This window comes from Aquila chrysaetos, chromosome 8 (genome assembly GCF_900496995.4).
Source record: "Aquila chrysaetos chrysaetos chromosome 8, bAquChr1.4, whole genome shotgun sequence".
In the NCBI taxonomy this organism is placed as follows: Eukaryota; Metazoa; Chordata; class Aves; order Accipitriformes; family Accipitridae; genus Aquila; species Aquila chrysaetos.
This window is the reverse complement of record NC_044011.1, coordinates 37169454-37191122: the sequence shown is the minus strand read 5'-3', so window position 1 is coordinate 37191122 and position 21669 is coordinate 37169454. Positions and strand designations below refer to the sequence as shown.

The 21669-nt window shown below is 41.2% G+C and overlaps 1 protein-coding gene across 6 annotated transcripts in view; it reads left to right on the top strand.

The window, feature by feature from the left end:
* ANAPC1 (anaphase promoting complex subunit 1) overlaps nucleotides 1–20922 on the top strand; it is a 34632-nt gene extending 13710 nt beyond the window's left edge. For 2 of the 6 annotated variants that reach the window (XM_030022626.2, XM_030022625.1), the window contains exons 21-47: nucleotides 1368–1446; nucleotides 1554–1590; nucleotides 1697–1767; nucleotides 1897–2075; nucleotides 4774–5000; nucleotides 6241–6359; nucleotides 6912–7183; nucleotides 7508–7742; nucleotides 8944–9035; nucleotides 9204–9338; nucleotides 9504–9586; nucleotides 9738–9816; nucleotides 10341–10415; nucleotides 11178–11254; nucleotides 11488–11578; nucleotides 11669–11722; nucleotides 12028–12221; nucleotides 12594–12680; nucleotides 13207–13324; nucleotides 14191–14268; nucleotides 14706–14773; nucleotides 16456–16594; nucleotides 16987–17073; nucleotides 17644–17739; nucleotides 18127–18325; nucleotides 19393–19527; nucleotides 20568–20922. In XM_030022626.2, the coding sequence (XP_029878486.1) occupies nucleotides 1368–1446; nucleotides 1554–1590; nucleotides 1697–1767; nucleotides 1897–2075; nucleotides 4774–5000; nucleotides 6241–6359; nucleotides 6912–7183; nucleotides 7508–7742; nucleotides 8944–9035; nucleotides 9204–9338; nucleotides 9504–9586; nucleotides 9738–9816; nucleotides 10341–10415; nucleotides 11178–11254; nucleotides 11488–11578; nucleotides 11669–11722; nucleotides 12028–12221; nucleotides 12594–12680; nucleotides 13207–13324; nucleotides 14191–14268; nucleotides 14706–14773; nucleotides 16456–16594; nucleotides 16987–17073; nucleotides 17644–17739; nucleotides 18127–18325; nucleotides 19393–19527; nucleotides 20568–20683 (3222 nt within the window). In that variant the 3' untranslated portion in view covers nucleotides 20684–20922. Of the gene's footprint in view, nucleotides 1–1367; nucleotides 1447–1553; nucleotides 1591–1696; nucleotides 1768–1896; nucleotides 2076–4773; nucleotides 5001–6240; nucleotides 6360–6911; nucleotides 7184–7507; nucleotides 7743–8943; nucleotides 9036–9203; nucleotides 9339–9503; nucleotides 9587–9737; nucleotides 9817–10340; nucleotides 10416–11177; nucleotides 11255–11487; nucleotides 11579–11668; nucleotides 11723–12027; nucleotides 12222–12593; nucleotides 12681–13206; nucleotides 13405–14190; nucleotides 14269–14705; nucleotides 14774–15460; nucleotides 15753–16434; nucleotides 16595–16986; nucleotides 17074–17643; nucleotides 17740–18126; nucleotides 18326–19392; nucleotides 19528–20567 lie in introns of those variants that run through there. The other 4 variants (XM_041125354.1, XM_041125353.1, XR_005932998.1 and 1 more) reach the window with 3 other exon arrangements.
* Nucleotides 20923–21669: the final 747 nt, after the last annotated feature.

The window sequence follows — 21669 nt, the reverse complement described above, 5'->3', positions numbered from 1 at the left end:
GAGTATCCCTGCAGTGTAGTAAACTGTGCAGTGTCAGCCTCTCCACAGGGAGAATAATATGTATTTAGGAGAGAGAAATCCCTGTGAGTGCCCTCTTCTCTTTTATTACTTTAATATTACTGAAGGGTGTGGATGGGTTTTCACAGGTGGGAGGAGGTATTTGAGGTTGGGAAGGAGAGCTTGTGAGTGCTGAATGCATAGCCTATGCTTCGCTTTTTTTTTTTTTTTTTTTTTTTGTGGTTTGCAGTAGTGGCATGTGCAAAGTAATAATGTAACTCAGTTAACTGTATTTCGTGAGTGAGAATTTCCCGGCTTTCTTCTTGGGCATGCATCAACATAAATATTTAGTCGCATGAGTAGTTATAAGTGCTGATGTTATCTTCTGGTCAGCCTCACTCACTTATTCACAAAGCGTTTATGGAGAAAACCTGCCAATACAGGGTTTGAAGCAGGGGTGTTGAGCCTGGGGTGGCTGAAGAGCAAAACAGGGAGGAGAGACTCTGCTCTGACCCAAGTGTCCAAGATTAGTTGCAGAGTCACTGATACGAGCTGCCAGGAGTCAGCCTGTCCTCTGCTTCAGAGTGTGGAGGGTTGAAGCAGCAGCACTGAGACTGTTTAAAGTGCTGAATCTTTCACTTAAAATTTGCCTCTGCATTCAAGCTCTGAAGAGCTGTAGCCTTTCCCTCAGGCTATCACCTGTGTCTGTCCATCCAACTCTGTCTTTCCTCCTACCTCTGTGTGACTTGCCTATGGGGAGGTCAGAGCTGGCGTGTCTGCAGTGTCTCTTACTGGAAGATCTTAATGAAAAACAGAAGATTTTTACCTGTGACTTTTGCCTTTGGCATGCCACCTTGTCTGGCAGTATGAAAAAGTAAATAGGGTGACAGATCACTTTGTTGCTGGCTAGATAGCTGAAGTGGACCCTGCTTTGAATGGGGAATAACTTTTCACTCAGAGCCTTCACAAAGCAGGCAATATTCAAGATGTGGAGAAAAATGAGTGAAAAATGGTGTCTGGAGAAGATGTGTGTGTTTTGCAAGAGAAATTAAATGAAATATGAGCAACATGGGAAACATGACTAGGAACATGTTTTTCTGTTTCAAAGATCTTTCTCTTCTTACCTTTGAAACAATTATTAGGGAAAATTGAGTTGTTTCAGGATTTATTTTTTCAAAACTTAAAGTTAGAAATCTAAAGTGTAAGAGTTTGTTACTTGCTTCAGTTGTTTCAATCTCCTTTTACTAACAATGTTTTCATAACAGCCCTGTCCCACTGTTTAAGTTAACTCTTCTGCCTATTTTGATAGGTAGTATAGCAACAGCTGCACACTGAGTGACTTTGTATTATGGTGTCTTTTTCCTATCCAGAGTGTGGCTCTGTACATACTTGGTGATGAGAATGCTGTATCTAATGAAGCCTCCCATTATTTGTGCAAGATTACATCAGGTAATGATGCTTTGATACCATCATAGTATCTCTTAGTGTCTTGTGCTTGTTATGTGCTGTACTTTTGCTTGGAGAATGTGGAAGTAATGTGGTCTTGTTTTTCCTAGGACAACGAAAACAGCAAACAGAACAGGATGACAGTCGGTATGGGGTTTTTTTAGTATTATTTTAAACTCTTGAGTTTTTGACTTTCTGCTGACTTTTGGACTAGCATTTATTGGCTTCTCCTTTATTCGCCTTTATTTTACAGATGCAGTTTCAGCCACAGCACATCTGTTTCTAGCCTGGCTGAAAAGTTAGTTATTTGGATGACGGATGTTGGTAAGAGCAGCTTTTATCATTATGCAAAATGGTAACAATCATAAATAATAGTCTTGTGCTTGCATAATATGAAATACACTTTATCTAGTTTTGATAAAATAGTTTATTTTTTTCCTTATTAATTTTAAGGGTTCACCCTAAGAGATCTGGAGTCTCTCCCCTTTGGTGTGGCTCTTCCTATTAGAGATGCAATATATTATTGCCGAGAGCAGCCTGCCTCAGACTGGCCAGAAGCAGTTTGTCTCTTGATCGGGCGCCAGGATCTGTCCAAACAGGCATGTGAAGGGAACCTGCAAAAGGGTAAATCTGTGAGTATGGGCATAAATGGATATCACGGTACTGGGCATTGGGTAGAGCACTCTGTTGAGAAACTTCCCCACCATCTGCCGATGCTCTGGGCATCAGAAGGTGCAGAATTCAAGATTGAGGGCAACACAGGGTTTACATGCATGTGAGGGTTTCAGTATAAAAACCAGCATCCGGCACAGGAAGAGTACATGCATAGCTGTGGAAACTGTCAATATAAAACAGATTTTAAACTTAATTTAGGCATGGTGCTCAAAAGTTTTGCCTACACTGCTATTTGATTGCCTCTGTGAGAAGTCCTCCTCTCCAAAATGGCTGCACCTTTGAGAGGTGTGAGAGAGGTTTTGATACTCCATCCAGAGACTCTGCCATCAAAACAGCAATGGCACAAGGAGAAGAAAGTCGGAATTTGTCAGTCTGGCTCCTTCTTGGGTTGGCATAGCTGGCATCTCCCTCTTCTCTGGAAGAACTGGATTGCTTTCTGAAATACGCTTTTCATATTGCTCTCTTTTCTCAAAAAGGGTTTAGTTATTTGTATCCTGAAGTAAAATGAAAAAAAGTGCATGGTGTTTTTCTCTGAAACATTTTCTTCTGATGGTGGGAATCACTAGCATCTCATAGAGTGGTAGCTCACTTAGGTGTCTTGTTGAGGACACTCTGGAGGCCAAAGCTCTTCTTGAAAACTGGGTAGCGGCCTACATAAAAGCACTTAATAGTAGCAGATTGTCTGTAGCCTCTTCAGAAGTCAGGAAGAGGGATTTGTAGTCTCAAGTACATCTTGGTCAAGATCCTTTTTGCTGTCTTAGCTTTGGAAATTATATTAAAATTATTCCAATTTTTTATAACAGGCTTCATGACTAACTATGTATCAAAAAAGTTAATTCATTTAGCAGAAAAGCAAATGAACTACATGTTCAAATCCCATGTCCAGCCACTCATTAAAAATCCATTTTATTTTCTGCTGGTGAAATTTTGCCCAGCTGTAACAGTACTGAATCTTAAAGTGATGATAAATTTGATTTTATCACTTACTTTATAACAATGCCTCGAATATATGTTACCTTAAAAGGATAGTGATCTTCAAACACCAAATTGTTTGTCATTTCTCAGGAGGGCAGGGTGGAGTTTCCTGTTTCAAAACGGACGCTGGCTATATGGGTGGTGCAGTTATGTATTGAGATTTAGTGCGTATTTATCAGAAGAAATTGGTTTTCATTCATCAGCTGTTAATTTACTTGCACTCCTGGTGTCATGTGTTAGCAGTGAGCTTTAGGATGATCCTGTGTTTGATCTAGTCTGTGTGATTCTGTATCTTTCAGCTTGTTGAAATTCTGAGGTATAGAACAGGAAAAATGACCAGTTTCAAGAGAGGTGTGGGGTCTTTTTGTTCCTAGATTTACCATATCAATATTTGTCATCGCTTGCCTTGTTATTTTTTTAAATGAATCTCTCATCTGTGAAAGATGGAAAAGAAGAATATACTGGCCCACTTTAGGGCCAATGTCTACATTATTCTGTCAGACCATAAGGAAACTATATTCTGTGGGAAAGCTTATTTCTGCAGAACTCTCTAAAAATAAAATGAACCGTCCTTCATGCAGAGTGACAGCATTGTCTGAAGCAAGTGTAGGGCAAGCAGATTGTGGGCATACTCTGTGGCATCCTGACGTATGCTATCCTTGCAATTCTTGTCAGAGGTCCTGTGCATCGCTTATGTGATGTGAATAATCAGGGGAGGACATTCTTAAACAAGGATTTTGTAAGTCTTGCATAGAAGGAAGGCTTTTCCACAGTGGTTCTAAGCAATAAAATGCTTCAGTATTTTTCTGGTCATGTAGCTCCAGTGTGGAAGTTCAAAAAATGTTCTGGTACTGTGGTGAAACCCAGGTTGGCTAATAGCAACAAACATTTGGAATTTACTGCCATGCAGGCTGACTGTTTTAATAGGTAGCTTGTTTTTTCCAAGGTTTTGCAGGGGGTAATCCAAATTAAAGCTTTGATTCATGAAAACATCAATGATTAGAAAAATAATGCAGGTTTCTGAACAGAATATGCAGAACAGCAGCCCTGATTGCGTTGAGGGTCAGTAGCTACTGGCACTTCTAAAAGCAGGTTGTCACCAGGGGGACTGTGTCTGTGCCTTTCAGAGTTTAACCTCTGTTTTAATATACATCGAAATGCTCATCTAGGTTTCTGTTTTTCACTGCTGAACTTGAAGAAAAAAACACATATGTTTTCATAGCCGTCAGAGATAATTGTGTAGGCAGGGAGGGGAAAGCCCTTTACTACTGCTCTGAAACAAGAAGTAGTTTTGAAAGAAAGATAACTATTTCATATGTCACCTCTTCAAGCTCCCGCTTGTAGCAAAGGCTGTTGAGCAAGGACTGACATCTTTGACGTATTTGAGATGTCATCTCCTCCTGTCTTGATAGTTATTTATCCCATTTAGATGTGCAAAAATACTTGATTACAATGTTCAGAAATCCTCGCAGCCTTCTAAATCAACGTAAGGAGTGTGTGAACAGTGTCGTTCATGATTGCAGAAGTGTCAGTCCATTCTATTTACAGACCCATCTCAGTGCAGGTAATTGTGCTGAGTGCATTCAGGTTGTGGTGCTGGTATTTGCTGGCTTTCTGAGAGTTAGCAATATCCCTGTGCACTACTAGAAATGGCTTCTCTCCTTTCTCTTTCCCTTGCAGTCTGTGGGCCCAGTGCTGTCCTCCGATATTCCCTCTGGAACTGAATCGGAAGAGGATGAGGATGGCATGAATGACATGAACGAGGAAGTGATGTCGCTAATATGGAGTGAGGATTTGAGGGTGCAGGAAGTACGCAGACTCCTTCAGAGTGCCCGTCCTGTACGTGTCAATGTAGTGCAGATGCCAGAAGCTAGTGACCATGAATACATAGAAGAGAAAGAAAACCGGTAAAGAACTCTCTCCATTTTGAGCTGTTCCTCACTAGTATTTCACTTGGGTAAAAAATTGTGTGAATATTTTTGGTGGCTTAAAGTATGTCTAACCAAACACTGCAGTATATTTGAGTCTGAACTGAACATTAAAGTAGGCAGGCCTCAGTGAAGGACACATAGTAGAGGGCTGGCTTTCATAATCCAAGTCTTTGAAGCTCAGTGTACATCAAAACTCTGCTGTATTTGAGTTGGAGGGCTCTTGGGACTGGAGCAGCATATGGGAAAGACTGTTAGTTTGAACCCCAAACAGCATGTTGAGATCAGTTAGGGTTTGAAAGCAGATTGTAGCATTTTTTTTTCCACTTAAAAAGTATGAAATATAAGCAGGACATGCTCTGTAGAGAAAATGCCTCTGTAGAGATCAAAACATCATCCATCCCCTACCTAAAACTGGAGAGCCCTTTGTTCAGGGTTGATCTTGAGTCTAAGCAAGGCTTGGGTCAGGGGACCTAATTAATTCTACAGAAAGCAAGTTCACTGTCCCATCCCTCTCTCTTTTGAAACCTCCTGTTGGAGCCATTCTATGCCCAGTGGCCTCACAATTGTTCCCATCTTGCTTCTTTATTCACTTATTTTGGGTGTGTTAAAAGTATCTTCTTTAAAAAACAAAAGAAAAAAAGCAAACTTCAGAACATCATTAACACGCAAAACACTCTACAGAAGTAGGAAGCTAAAGGAATGCATCAGATTATTGTCTGACCTAACAAGCTGAGTAATCTAACTAGTCTAGAAAGTGTTTCCAGAGTAAATCATAGAGAATTGTGGTCAGCATTCTTGGAAGCACATTATTAATTCTGTACACAGGTTATTACTAGATGTGATCACTAGTCATAGCAAGATCCCATGTGGCAATCAGCTTTGTTTTGCTTTCTCCTTTCACCTTGTTTCCGATATGGCTGCTAAATTGTCCATACCACAAATTTATTTAACTAGCACCTAGCTTTAAGGGAAAAATGGTGGCAAGTTTCAACGTGATGTCAGCTAAAGTGTCTTTGAGATCAGTCTTGTAAGGACAAAAGATTTGGTTCAAAAGTTTGGCCTACTAAAAAAGGAAAGACAACATGCTATCTTATAGTCGGGGGAAAAAAATGGTCTGTCCAGTGCCTGTTGTCTGTAGGTTCATTTTATATCATGTATTTGGAAAAATTTGCCATATTAAGCAATTGGCTTGGTTTTGCTTTCATCTCCCCAACAGGTTGTTACAGCTGTGTCAGCGAACCATGGCACTACCTGTTGGACGAGGAATGTTCACTTTGTTCTCATACCATCCTGTTCCAACGGAGCAGTTGCCCATCCCTAAGCTGAATCTAACTGGTACGTTGGTCAGCGTTTTCTTCCAAAGAAATTCAGTATTTAACAGAACGTGATGGAGTTTCTTTCAATTGTTAACCCATTTCTTTCTGAACCTCTTATAATTTTTGCGGTATCTTCTGTGTCTTTCTGCAAAGAGTTTCATAGCTTGAGTGTGCTTTTTGTGAAGTAGCAGCTCTTTTTGGTTTTGAATCTGCCTCCTAGTTTCTTCTCCTGGAATGGTCAAGGCCAGTGTTATTATCAAACACTGAGACGTTATATCAGGTACATTCTGACAAGCAGAGAGAAGTGAAATAAATTGCCTAAGAGCACGGAGCTGGTCAGTGTTGGTGTCATACAGGACACAGATACTGCAAAGTTCACACTGCTGGTTTATCTACTATGCTGTGTTTCTGTCTTCTGACATGCCTGAAGATACCCAAGGCCATCTCAGATCAGAAATGTTACCTAGTGTGCTGTCTGTGTTCATTTACTTGCCACCCTACTGAAGTTGAGAGCTGTTTCTGAAGCGGTTTGAATTTGCCTAATTGCTTTTAATGATTCTGTCATTGGCAGGCCGTGCTCCTCCTAGGAACACCACTGTTGATCTGAACAGTGGGAACATTGATGTGCCTCCTAACATGGCTTGCTGGGCCAGCTTTCACAATGGGGTAGCTGCTGGCCTGAAGATAGCACCTGCTTCACAGATAGACTCTGCTTGGATTGTCTATAACAAGCCCAAAATTGCTGAACTAGCAAATGAATACGCAGGCTTCCTCATGGCTCTGGGTCTCAACGGGCATCTCACAAAACTTGCCACGCTCAATATACATGACTACTTAACAAAGGTGAGGCCTTCTTTCAGAAGCAACAGAGAGAAGTATCTATAGGACTTGAATTCTTTAAACAAAACAAGAAAGAAAAGTCAACAGATTTCTTTGAAATACTGAATTGGAAGTTTCCTGGTGTGGGAGAATATCAGAGTTGCTTCATTAATGTTAGTAGTGCAGGACTTTATTTCTGTTTAAAAGATTTTCAGCAGTTCTATCGCTAAATCTTTCCATATTGTGCACAGCTCATTGGGATGGGTGAATGGAACACTGGGACAAGTGTTTCTCCTTTTCTGAACATGTCTGCTTTCTTTGGTCGCTGATATTTGTTTCCTTTCTCAGGGCCATGAGATGACAAGTATTGGACTGTTGCTTGGCGTTTCTGCTGCCAAGCTGGGCACAATGGATATGGCCATTACGCGCCTCCTGAGCATCCACATACCTGCTCTTCTGCCACCAACTTCAACAGAACTGGATGTCCCCCACAATGTGCAGGTGGCTGCTGTGATAGGGATAGGCCTCGTCTATCAGGGCACTGCTCACAGGCATACAGCTGAGGTTCTGCTGGCTGAAATAGGTAGGTGCTAACACTGAAAAAAGGGATGTGGACTGGGAGAGCCATGACGTGAATGATTTGCACAATACATCAGGGAGCTGAGAATTTTAACATTTCTTTAAACTGTACATGTCCCACTACAATATTCGCCTCTCATTTTCCAAACCTCATCTTCTGTTTTCAGAGGAACAGAAGTTGCTGTGAACTGTGTGTTTGTATAGCATAGAACAATCATTGAATTTAGTAGAAGAGACGTAGCTGCATCATTGCTGCACCTAGGTACTTTTTCCATCTGGAAATTTTGTCTGATGAGAGCTGGTCTGGGGTTTCTGGGGTTGCCAGCTACTTGGTAAAAGGTCTGCTGTAAGTACATGTTCCTCCTGACCCAGGTGCCATAGCTGCAGAGATCCTGACCCTCTACAGCTTTTGAGCAGATCTATTGCACACTGTATACCCAACACATCAGATGCTTCCCAGACATTTGTTATTTCACCTGTCTGTCCATGAGGTAGCTGCTACGGTAGAAAATGGAGACAGAGGCACTGGGTGGGGAAAAAACGCTTTCCTCTTGCAAGGACAGTCTTGTTGGCTCACTAGGTTGGTGGAAGTACATCCATCGTGTCCTAAATTCTCCTATTCCAAGTTGTGTTTAAGGCTTTCTAAACAGTAGTCTTTAAGAGCTGATTCTGAACAGTAAATTTCTGATCTGGATTGTGTCCTCATTCTGTGCATAGTTCTTCTGATTTTATTTGTAACAGTTAAGTTCTTATTCATGTTTATAGGTAACTCTAGTTAAAAGAGACTGTATGGTTTATTAAATAGAGAATGGGATAAATTTTAAGGGTGAAATGTTATGTTTCTGGTAATTTGATATGTGCTGTTTTCTCTGGCAACAGCTTTTGAACTCTGCTGGCTGCATTTGGATAGGTTCAGAGGTCTTAAAGTATACACAATTGTAACGTGGCATTTTCACTGTGTCTCTGAACTCCAATCGTATCATTTAGCAATATATACTGCTTCTGGAGGCGTTTGCCATTTGGTGATGGATGGGTTAAATGACAATAACTTGTAATTCCACCGAGAACTTTCCTGACTTTCTTGAGAAGGGACAGATTTTTTTTTTTCTTTTCTCCTCATGTCATTAGGAATTTCGTGCTTAATTAAACAATGTTTACTTAGCTTGAATTTTAAAAGATTAATTTTGCTGTTTTGTTTTCTCCAGGACGTCCCCCTGGCCCAGAAATGGAGTACTGCACAGACAGAGAGTCCTATTCACTTGCATCTGGGCTAGCCTTAGGCATGGTTTGCCTAGGGGTAAGTGCCTCTCTTCATTTCAGCTGCAGTTAGTAGGAGAATCATTATATATTGCGGTGGGGTAGTAAGAGCTGTTTCATCTTTGACTCCCAACTGCCTTTGTCCGAAAGCATTTTTTTTCTCATATGGGAAGGCACTTCCATATTACTTCTTCTCTTCATTCCTTAGCACGGTAGTAATTTGATAGGCATGTCGGACCTCAATGTTCCTGAGCAGCTTTACCAGTACATGGTTGGGGGTCATAGGCGATTCCAAGCAGGAATGCACAGAGAGAAGCACAAGTCTCCCAGTTATCAAATCAAGGTATGTGTTGATGATTTTTGCTCATTTAAGCTGAAATAGCAATAGTTAGAAGTCCAAGAGGGGTGTGTCTCGACGCATCAAGTGACTTTGAATGCGTATGCACATCACTACAGGCTGTTGCCTTCCTAGTCAACTGGTCTGAAAGCATTCATTTTGTTTTCACAGGAGGGAGACACCATAAATGTGGACGTTACTTGTCCAGGTGCCACACTTGCACTTGCTATGATCTACCTAAAGACTAATAACAGGTATTAACCTGGAATTGCTCAGACATTTTGCAGTAACTTGTGACAGCAGTGTAAACTGCTGTAACGTTGGCTCTGCTTCATGTGGCTTACTCAATTTTGTGCGTTGCTGAAATATGATCTGGAAACCCTGTACCTTTACTGTGCTCTGCAGATCCATTGCTGACTGGCTTCAAGCACCAGATACCATGTATTTGCTGGACTTTGTAAAACCAGAGTTCCTTTTATTGAGGGTAAGATTTTCTTTTGTTTCATTTCTCCATCTACTTAAAGATACTAAAAATGCATCTTAGTTTAATATTTTTTGTAAACTTTAATTTTTAATCCAGCCCACACGCCAGTCATGCAGGATCCTTTAGATAGCTGGTAACCCTGTTGCTTGCCAGCCAAACTCACACCTTCAAACAGTTTCCACTTGTAGTAAGACACCTTGCTTGTCATGCAGCACTAGAGACAGAAATTATTGAGAAATATTTGAATGATACATTTTATGTGGAATGTTAAATTAAACGTTTAGGTAAATTTTTATAGCTTTTCCCAAATTAATTTCACAGATAAGTTAGGCCTCAGCATCTCTTATAAGTACATAGTGCTATTTTGTCATTTCTGATATGAAAGCTGAGAAACAGTGAAGAAGCTGCTAGTGGGTAGCTGGATTGTCTGTGTTTCTGGATGCAGTTAGTACCATAAAAAATACCACTGATGTTCGTGTAGGGTTTTTTTCCTTCCTTACGTTTTGGCTTTCTTACTTTTTTAGACCTTGGCTCGATGCCTGATTTTGTGGGATGACATCTTGCCCAATTCCAAGTGGGTTAATAGCAACGTGCCTCAAGTAGGTATTTACATTTAATGTGTTTACTTCCCTATTTTACATCTCACTGTATTGTTCTGCATATGAACATTTCTGAAGTCCCATGACCTGCGCAAAAAAATGCACATTAATCATGTTCACGTGACAGAGATGACTGTTACATTGGATTCCTGGACTGTTATGGGAGCACTGGGGACTCCTCCCATGCCGTCATGCTAGAAAGGAGGGGATTGAGGACGGATACAGCATTTCTGTTCAAGACAGAAAATGGAGCCACAGAGAGAAAGGGATTAAACTTTTCTCCACATTGACCAGGGAGAAGCCAGGTGCAAAATTGCTGCAAGCTGATTTCAGTTGAGCATTAGGAATAATTGTTCAACAGTGAGATCAGTGATATTACAAGATATGTTGTATGGATTTTTTAAGACCAAGTTAGATAAATAAATATCAGAAATACAAGGTGCTGATGGTCTGTATGGCCTCTTGAGGTCTCATCCTGTTCTGTTTTCTCTCATATTTGAGTACACACAGTAGCACTGTGCTTCTGACACAATCTTGCCATTGTTTTAGAAATTTTTAAGGGACCAGATCCAGGACCATTGAAAGGTGTCCCTTTTGGATCAGAAGTACAGTGGAGCAATAGCATGTGGAAAAAAAAAAACCAACCCAACTTTTACACGCCTGTGAAACAGCCCTGTTTTGTATCACATATGAACCCTTGATGCCCAGAGTTTGAGTTAATGTTTCCCCTGGATTAATTTTTCTCTCTTATGCTTTTTATAGATCATAAGAGAGAACAGTATATCTCTTCATGCAACAGAGCTGCCTTCATCTGAAGATCTGAGTTTAGAAACACTGGCGTAAGTAACATAAAAAAATTCTTCTGAAAAATGCAGCTGAACTCTTTATAGACATATCAGTATGCAACAAAAATCTCTCCCTTGATATTTAGGGAATTTTATTCTCCATTTTCTGTAAAGGATAAGTCTTTCTTTTCAATTTTCCCTTTTTTAATTATAAAGGAGTTTGTGATGTGTATTCAGATGAGGAAAAGAGAAACATTTAGTCATTTCCTGTTTATGTTGCTTATTAGGCAAGCTCATGTCTACATCATTGCTGGAGCGTGTTTGTCACTGGGATTTCGATTTGCTGGTTCAGAAAATCTGGCAGCATTTAAATGCTTGGTAAGAGGTTTTTATTTTTCCCTTCAATTTCCATAGAGCTGTAACTTATCTTTTGTATCTGTATTTAGTACGCATTTCTTTTCTTTCCAGTACAAATATGCAACAGATTTCCTGAAGTGTTTGTCAGCACCAACAGCTTCAATAGTAAGTTCTTTCTAGTTTTCTCTCAATGAAAAGGAGGCTTTGTTGTGTAACGTACTTTGATTTACCCTCACCAAAACCTTAATGGAAACAAAACTATCCCTTTTACTTTTCTATATTACAGACTGTTTATAGAATGTGGCAGGGCTGTGAATCATTTTTGTTAAGGACTTTGCTGGTTCTCCGCTCTCCCTCTTTCTGTGGAATGTGGTTTTCGAACTCTGGGGTAGAAAGCAGCGTGTTAGACCGACCAGAAGCGTGCATTTGACCACAGAAGTGTAATAATGCCTTCCCTATTCTACTTGAAGACAGGTCACTATAATCTCGAAACATGCTTGAGTGTCTTGCTGCTGTCTCTTGCAATGGTGATGGCTGGCTCTGGAAACCTGAAAGTCCTTCAGCTTTGCCGTTTCATGCACAAGAAGACAGGTGGAGAGATGAACTACGGGTTCCACCTGGCTCACCACATGGCTTTGGGGCTTCTCTTTCTGGGAGGAGGAAGGTAACTTGCCATTTCCAAAGACAGTTTTTCTTCCTTCTTTCAATTCTCCTGCAAAAGCTGGAGCAGTGTGCAATTTACTTGATTTTTTTTTTTTTTTTAATAACATACAGATGCACAAAGACCTCTTCTATTGCAAATGAAAGTCCTGTTTTCTAGATACTGCATTACTTGAATGCCATAGGAATGTTTCTGTCTTTTGTTTATTTCCTAATGCTACATGTTTATTTTCACTGCTAAAGGAGCACATTTGTAAATTCCTTGCTTGTATGCGCTTTGCTATGGTCCTTCCCTTCCCTGGGACACCAAAATATTTTGAACACCTTTGCTAGTGGCCAGCCTTTGTTAGCACTAATAGATAATGTTTTTCTACAGATACTCACTGAGCACTTCAAATTCTTCAATTGCTGCTCTCCTTTGTGCTCTGTACCCTCACTTCCCTGTTCACAGCACGGACAATCGGTAAGGGTTTGCTAGGGTTCATATTTCCTTAAGCTAAATCATCCTCTTAAGAAAGAGTTATCTAGAAGCACATGATCTAGAATTTTTACCTAGGTGCTCTGTAAATAAATTTTTCGAGGTTTTTTAAAAAAAAAAAAAAAAAGAAAAGTGGAAAACAGAAGAAATAAGTGAAGATATAAGATGATGGCAGTGATCTTTGATCAGTGAGGAAATGCAGGCAGGTTTCCCCGAGGCTCTACGCTGTGCTCCTGTGACTTGACTGTTCCAGTTTGCTCAGCTGAAAAGATTTGCATGCAAGACCTGTCTGTTTATGACTCTCAGTCAGTTTTAGTTAGGATTCATTAAGTCCTGTTCTGTTAGCTAACCCAAACATGTTAAAAAAATGTAAAATCTACTACATTACTACAAATTTCTCTTTAGTTTGATCAACAACTATATTTTGTTACTGAGCTGTGTGTAGTTTGGTATTTGGGGTTTATTCCCTGCCTGTACTGCACAGTGCTGAATTCCTTATTCCCACACGCAGGTACCACCTTCAGGCTTTGCGTCACTTGTACGTGCTGGCAGCAGAACCAAGGCTCTTAACACCTGTTGATGTGGATTCAAACACTCCTTGTTATGCACTGATAGAGGTTACGTACAAGGTAATGTGTCTGCAAGGCAAGAAGGAGCAAAGGCCTTTGAGAAGGTGTGGGAGACAACTGAAGACACTGATATACCAAAGGCACGCTATTTTCATTGTTGTGGCCAGCAGCCTTGGGTTTGTTTTTAACTTGTGGTGGAGGCGAGCCAAATTCTACACAAATAATTGAAGGGTTGTGCTCAGCCCACTCACACCTTACACATGCTTTGATGTCACCTTGAGAGCAGAATACAGGACAAGTAAAAGGCACCACAAAGTCTTCAGTCAAGTGTGTAATGACTGACCCAGTGTCATAGTTCTCCTCCTTCTAAAGAGGAAGGACTTTCAAAGGCACAGAGGTGGTTGGAACCACCTGTGGTTTTAAAAGCCTTCTCCTAATTCTGCTGAAAGAGGCAACTTAGTGTTTCTCCTTAGTGCTTCCATTATATGTCTTTTGGAAAAGAGTCCTTTCTGCAGGATTTATTTTGTACATGCTTACGTGAGACAGGTGATGCTCATGAAAGGACTGAAGAAAGGGTTCTTGGCATTTCAGGGGAGAAGAGGTGCAGCATGGATCCCCTGTGGTTCTGGCAAAGAGTTCCGCATGTTCATAATATAGTTAATTTCTCAAGCCTTCAGAGTTCAGCTGAAGTGTGCCTGACTTGCACAACTGTTATGTGTTGATCCATCCGTGGGAAATATAGCTTTAATTTAGGTTTATGTTTCCTGACATTAAAGGCGATGCTAAGTCATGTATTTACTCAGAAGTCAGGAACAGAAACTGACTGACTTCTGCCAATGGCGTTGTTATAAATGAGATGCACGTTTTCTTTCTTTTCACACGAAAATGAGCTTTACTAATATGTGAATAATGGTGGCATTTTGAAGGGCACGCAGTGGTATGCAGAAGCCACCGAGGAGCTGATGGCACCCACGCTTCTTCCAGAGCTTCACTTACTGAAGCAGGTAAAGGAAGTCTCCATTTTAACAAGGAATTTAATCACCCAGTTTGTGCCACAAACAGTGCAAGAACAGAGACTTAGTGACTTTCCTTTGATTTCGCTGTCCAACCTTAGCCAGGCTCTGGACAACGCTGTCCCATAGCAATGGCTCCAAAGACAATTCTGTCTCTGTGGAGCATGTGTTAAATTAACCCATGTGCTTCTCTTTGGTCTTGATCATAATGCTTTCAAGATCTGATGTCGCAGGGAGTTCCTTGTACCAGAAAGCTTCACTGTAGGAGAGACAAAGCTATGTGCTCTTCCTTCTGAGTTTTCTGTGTGGGTAGCACTATAAAAGGACACGTGCTCTTTAAGGGCCCAGAAAGAACTGTAGGCTTGTGTAGAAAACTTTAATTTTATGATTCTGGTTATATCTAGTAATAAAAATGCTTACATTGACAGATCAGAGTGAAGGGACCACGGTATTGGGAATTATTAATAGATCTAACCAAGGGAACGAATCATCTAAAGTAAGTATTCTTTATAATGCTTAACTGAATAATGACCTTGTAGTAATATCTTTTGTAAGATTGGTTTTTTTTTTTTTTTTTTAAATCTCCTATACTTGTAACACCTACAGTTTGGAAAGAAGTTTGCTTTTGATCGGTTCACTGTTGTGCATTTGACAGCACTTTTGGGTGAAGAAAGAAACTGCGTGGCTGGTTTCACCTATTGATGTGAATAATTCATGCAAAAACAGGGCAGGGGAAAACCTGATAGTAAAAACCGCAGATATTGGCAGCAGGATTGAGCAGTACCAGAAACCATCTTAAACTCATGGTTTTAGTTTAGTTTTGAGTTGATATGATGTCATGTTTCCCAGACTGTTGATACAGTAGTTAGCTAACTGTTACTGCTTTGTGAAATACTATTTTTCTCATGTTACGTGAAGTATACAAAGTACTGCTTACTGCATTTTAACTCTCCATCGGGCAACTGTGAAAAACAGAAATCTTACCGGAATACAGTATCTGTGGGTAAAATCATTCTCATCTTTGTGCTTAACAGCCTACAGTGTAACTTGTCACTGTGAGTAGTATAGAAGCAGCCAGCTGCATCTTTCATCAGTAACATGGTTTTTCTAGTTAATTTAAATGCCACTATTGAGATTAAACTAGGCACCGCAATGCAGCATCTGTTGGTCCGTGCCTTTAAAGATAACAAACAGGACTGAGGCAGAGTGCAGATTCCTCCAGATCAGGAGCCAAATACTGATACATCTGCTGCACCAGCACTGGCAGAAGCCAGCTTTGTCCTTCTGGGTTGAGCCTTTACCACACTTGAGCACTTGTTTGTCCAAAAGAGTCTTCCTGTGCTGCTGCAGCAGAAACCAGCGTGGGTGACTGAGGAACTTGCTGCCTTTGGGACCTACCTATTCTCTGGGTCTCCAGATGCTTTGAATCTGTCAGCTCTCATGTAACAACATCTTGTCCTCAGCCCTTTAAAATGGTAGGAACCTGGCTGGCAGTGTTTTGGAGATAAATGCACGTGTGAGAAATAATTTTCCCTATTTTACTACATGTGAATTGCTGCTATATTGTTATGCTAAGCAGTTAGTTTCAGTACAGATAATTTAGTTATTTTAAGGATGCCCAGACCCTACAGTTAATGGCACAACTGATACTCTAAATCAGGTAAACATGCAGCTGCTTTGCAATAGTGGGACTTTGAACTGCTGCACACTTCTGTTTGTAGGCTTGGTCAGGAATAGTGGGGTTTTGTTTGGGTTTTGGTTTGGGGTTTTTTTGGTGTGTTTTTTTTTTTTTCCTAACATGGAGAAAGGGCCTTCACAGCATGCCTTTAAAGCTGTGGATACCAACTTGCATGGTTTTCCTTGGTGCTGGGAGTTCATCCTAGAAGAGTCTAATAAGAACCTGCAGTGGCTTCAGGAAGTTACATTCCTTATATCAGTAGGCCTCATGCCTTTCTCATCACCATTGCCTGCCATCACATCACTGTTTGATAGCAGCCTGCCCTGAAGATACCAAGATTTCTATGTATACGCAAGTGGGGCAGGGCTTAAATAATCATGACAAAGCCTAATCGGAGGTATTATCTCATATGAGCTGTTGGGAATTCCGGTTTCCTTTACAGGTCTGCCTCACTGTGCATATGTATCAATTTAAAGTAGGCACTGGTGTTGTTATTTCAGATCAATCCTTTCAAAGGGTGGTGTCTTGTATGTGAAGCTGAGAGCTGGGCAGCTCTCCTACAAGGAGGACCCGATGGGCTGGCGCAGTCTTTTAGCACAGACTGTTACTCACCGAAACTCTGAAGCTCGGGCATTCAAGGTATCGCTCCCAAACTGGTTTCCTGCCATTAGTGCTGCCTCTAGAAAGGTTGAGGGAAGCACAGCAGGTCGTGCTGTGTTAATTTATTTCCAGCACCTAGCTCTGCCACATGGTTATGAGTACTGAAGTTACTTGCTTTGCTTGAGGGAAAGGGAGTCTGGTGGCTTTCACAGGGCATGCGATGAGCTTAAGCTATGAGCAGCTATGTGAATGTATGTTTGTCGTGGGCAGACAGAAGTGTTGGACATGTTTTGCCCATGATACGCTTTAGGTAGGTTACAATCTTCTCACTTGTGTGCTGGGGAAGGAAAGGTTGGGTATAAATTGCTATTACATTTGTGCAGTAAAACAAAAAAGTTCATTTTAAGAGTGTGTTTTAATCTGTTTTTTAGCCAGAAGCAATTTCAGCTTTCACTTCTGATCCTGCTTTGTTTTCATTCGCTGATTATTTTTGCAAACCAACTGTGAACATGGGCCAGGTATGATGCTTAGATGTGGACTAGCATGGTTTCTTGTTTGCATGAAGAAAAGGTGGGAAAAATGTTAAACTGAGGAACAGAATTCAGTCCTTCAAGTGGTGGGGACAGGGAATATTCTAAGGGACGTTTTGTAATACAAAGGTGTAAAACAGTGTTGACCCTATAGTTTTTGTTGGGTTTGTTTGGGTTTTTTCCCCATTGCTTACATCACAGTTGCTGTTAGCTGTATACACCAGTTGTATTTATTGCAGAATGTGTTTAACAAATACCAAGAGCCCTGTTCAGTGTCCTGAAGCATTTAGGTGAAATCACTGCAGAAGGGATAGCGTGTTTTGCACTGTATTCCTTTGCGCGAAATGACTTAAGGGAGGGATTAAAATATAGCTGCATTATGCCTAGTTTTAATAAGCCCAAAAATGAAAGCAAACTGTGTAGCATTGTTAGCTATTGCTAATTTATGCAATGTCAGTGCATGGGTTAACTTTAATTGAAGGAAATGTGAGCAATGCAAGAACCTGAAATAAATTGTATCTAGCATGTGTGCTGTGTTAAACATGTGTCTTTTATCAGAAACAGGAAATCCTGGATCTTTTCTCCTCGATTCTTTATGAGTGTGTTACTCAAGAAAATCCAGAGATGCTGCCCACGTACATAGCAATAGATCAGGTGGAGTAAACGCTTTTTTTTTTTTTTTTTTTTGAAAGTTATACTTTGGCATAAGAGTATTGTTCATTGCCTGTGGGGTTGTTTTTTTTTTTTTTTTTTTGTTGTTGGTTTTTTTGTTGTTGTAGAAGACAGAAGGGAAGATATATTAGTGAGCTTACAGGGAGATAGCAGAGATTTTAAAAGCAAATTGGAAAATAATCTAAGTTAATGAAAACTGAAATTACACCAGAAGCATTAGCCGGCAGTTTTTCTCAGTAAGGTGCTCAGAAGGGCAGTCCTTGGCAAGGTGGGGGGGTTAGGATTCACTTATTAATGTTTACGACAGCAACGTTTCTTTCCTCCTCCAGTTCACATTCTCACCGTCACTTTGTATTTCCCCTCTGCTAGGCTGTGAGGAGATTAGAAAGAAGAGAAATGTCTGAGACATTTGAGCTGTGGCAGATAAAGCTGGTGTTAGAATTTTTCAGTTCCAGAAGTCACCAGGAGAGAATGAGCAGGAATCCGAACCGAGGACTCTTCATGAACTCTGAATTTCTGCCTGTGATGAAGTGCACTATCGATAACACTTTGGATCAGTGGCTTCAAGGTATGGAGAAGATAACTTTAATCCTGCAGCTGTGATTGTCGTGGTTTAACCCCAGCCAGCAACTAAGCACCACGCAGCCGCTCACTCACTCCCCCCCCCACCCAGTGGGATGGGGGAGAAAATCGGGAAAAAGAAGCAAAACCCACGGGTTGAGATAAGAACAGTTTAATAGAACAGAAAAGAAGAAACGGATAATGATAATGATAACACTAATAAAATGACAACAGCAATAATGAAAGGATTGGAATGTACAAATGATGCGCAGTGCAATTGCTCACCACCCGCCGACCGGCACCCAGCTAGTCCCCCGAGCGGCGATTCCCCGCCCCCACTTCCCAGTTCCTATACTAGATGGGACGTCATATGGTATGGAATACCCTGTTGGCCAGTTTGGGTCAGGTGCCCTGGCTGTGTCCTGTGCCAACTTCTTGTGCCCCTCCAGCTTTCTCGCTGGCTGGGCATGAGAAGCTGAAAAATCCTTGACATTAGTCTAAACACTACTAGCAGCAACTGAAAACATCAGTGTTATCAACATTCTTCTCATACTGAACTCAAAACATAGCACCGTACCAGCTACTAGGAAGACAGTTAACTCTATCCCAGCTGAAACTAGGACAGTGATTCAGCGTTCTTGTCTTCTTGCTGATCTGGATTGACTTTTGCCTCAAAAGTACTGAAAAATGATAACTGAAGGGAAGGCACTTGCATGTTAGCGTAGAACAACTTGTTTTCAGTTTGGTGTGAAACATTCACTGAAGAATTACGTTTGACTGTGTTGGTGGGAAGTTTAGTTAACCTGGAAGGTTTTGTTTCCCAAGGAACGTGCTTTCCTAATAACGCACTGGGAGAATTTTGTAGGAGTGAAAGTGAGGGGTGGTGACAGCAGATAACAGGGTGTAGGGTGGCCATGGCAGAAGGAAGAAGGTTTGCAACAAACCCCTAGCCCACCTTCTGTGGGGAGATGGAGGCACTTTTCAGCGGGCTTTTTCTGTGGAAATACTGTTGTCTTGCCTTTCTGTTTCCTCCCAAATGCTCCCAAAATTTCAAGTGTGTCTTGTCTATTACAGCTGGAGGAGATGTGTCTCTGCATTCCTACCTAAGTGGGCAGCCCACGGAAGAATCTCAACTGAGCATGCTGGCTTGCTTCCTTATTTACCACTCTGTCCCAACGCCAGGTCAGCTGGCAGCTGGAGGCTTGGAAGGTAAGACTGGAGTGCAGGACAGCACTCTGGACTTGCATGGACACATGCTGCTGGGTTTGGCCTTGCATGCTAAAAGGAGTATATCCTGTAAATTATGTGACAGCGTGTCTCCTCTGAAAGCAGTTCCATTGATTTTTATTCTTTGTTAATTGTCTCGAGTCTGGACATAAAAGGTAGAAAATTTATGCAGGACTAAAGCAGCCAGAATTAGCCTATATAAAAAAAAGTCTTGGCTTTTTCCTGACCTGCAGGTAGCAATGTTCTCGCAGGCAGTAGGACCAGATAAAATGAGCTGTGACAGGGGAAAGCATTCTTTTTGTTGGCTAGCTGTATCCCGAATGTCCTTGAATCTCTTTCCTATAAGCACCTAGTCAGAGCAATGACCTCTTCTAGGTTTCCAGCAGTAATCTGATTCAGGATCCAGGGAAATTCTTCACCCTTTCACTAGGCAGCTTTTCTCTTGCCCTCCATCAGCCCAACCTGGGGATGTACCAGTCCTCCTCTGCTTGCCTAAGGTTTCTCAGGTTGCAAAAGAAATGCAGCTGGACTTCGATTTGGGGAACTCTGTGGCTTGCTTAGGGGTGTGGCAGGAACGTTACCACCTCAGTGGTGAGAGGAATCCATTGCTGAAGGCTTCCCGGAGGCCACAGCCCCCAGCCCAGGAGTCCTGTGCAGGTGATGGCACCCTGAGCGTACAGGCTAATGTGTCTTGTCTTGGATGTTTTCCAGTGAGGTGCCTGGGTATCTGTTCAGGTCAAAAGACCTTTATGGAAATCTTGGTTTTCTGTGTCCTCTCTACCTGTTATGTGCCTCTATTCTGGGAGTTCCTGCCATCTTAGTTGAATTTGAGATTTCTTAAAATTCTAATATAAATATTTACTTTTTAACCAGCATTGCAACAAAATGAATAGCAGTGAGCACATCTCCAGAGATACACTCTGAACGCTGGCTGGCTCTCCTTCTTCTACTGACAGTTCTTCTGTTGGGCAAACGTTACACCAATGCGTGCTCACTTTCTTTCTTTTTTTTAATCTCTTTAGGAAGCACGAGTTTCTCTGAGCTGCTTTTGAAGTTCAAGCAGTTGAATATGCCAGTTCGTGCGTTACTAAGGCTCGCTCCTCTGTTACTTAGAAATCCACAGTCCATGGTGCTGTAGGTCTGGGACGTTTGTTATGCGTGCGGTTACTGAACAACAGAGCCAGCTGTGTGTTGTTTCATGCTTTTCAAAAACGTACAGGTAAAATTTACTTGATTTTGTAACTTCTCAAACAACACAAACTTCAGACTTGTCCCTGGATGTGGTGACTATGACCAGGAGTTATTTATAAATTGTTACAATGAATTAAAAAAAAAATTGTAAAAGTGAACTAATAATAAATTTACTTTTGTAACTAAGGATTGTTTATAAATATGTCTTTTTGTGGTGAATTCTGAAAAGGCCTTGGCTGGGAACCATACAATTTCCTTGTTTTTATAACCTCTTAGCTTGTGAAGTATCTTAGTCCGCTTCCATGAGGTACTGCAGATTTTGGGAGATAGGCAGCCCAGAAGATGCCAAACTTGCATTTCCTCTTGGGTCTCAGGCTGGAAGGGAAAGCAAGCCACCTGCCATGCTGCTTGCATTGTGCCAAGTATGCTTTTCAAGAACTGGCATGATCTTTCAGTCTCATTCATGTGATATTTTTTTTTTTTGTCTCATAAAGGCTACTGTATGTCTCCTCCATAAGTGTACATACTCTGTATATTGCTCTGCTCCGACTCATCTGTGACATACTCACTACTGCACTGTTTACATCTTTTTTTTTTTTTTTTTTTTCTTTTCTAATCTTTGTTCTGCAATTAGTCAGTGGCTGCTGAGAAAACACCTGCCTCCACTATGTTACGTTATGTCTGGGCAAGAACTGAAACTAGTTACAGACAATTTAAATAATGGGGCATTCGTTTGTGTTTCCTACATCTCTGCTACCCTGCCTTATGTATTTCCCCAGAGCACTGAACTTGGAGCGTGGCTGGTTCCGTATTTGTGCTGGGCAGGCCAGGCACTTAATTTTTCATAAAACAGGTGGAGTTACTCCAATAAAAGCAGCCAGAGGTTGAATGATTACTACTGGAAAAGCAGCCAGACCCAAGCTGTTGGACTCT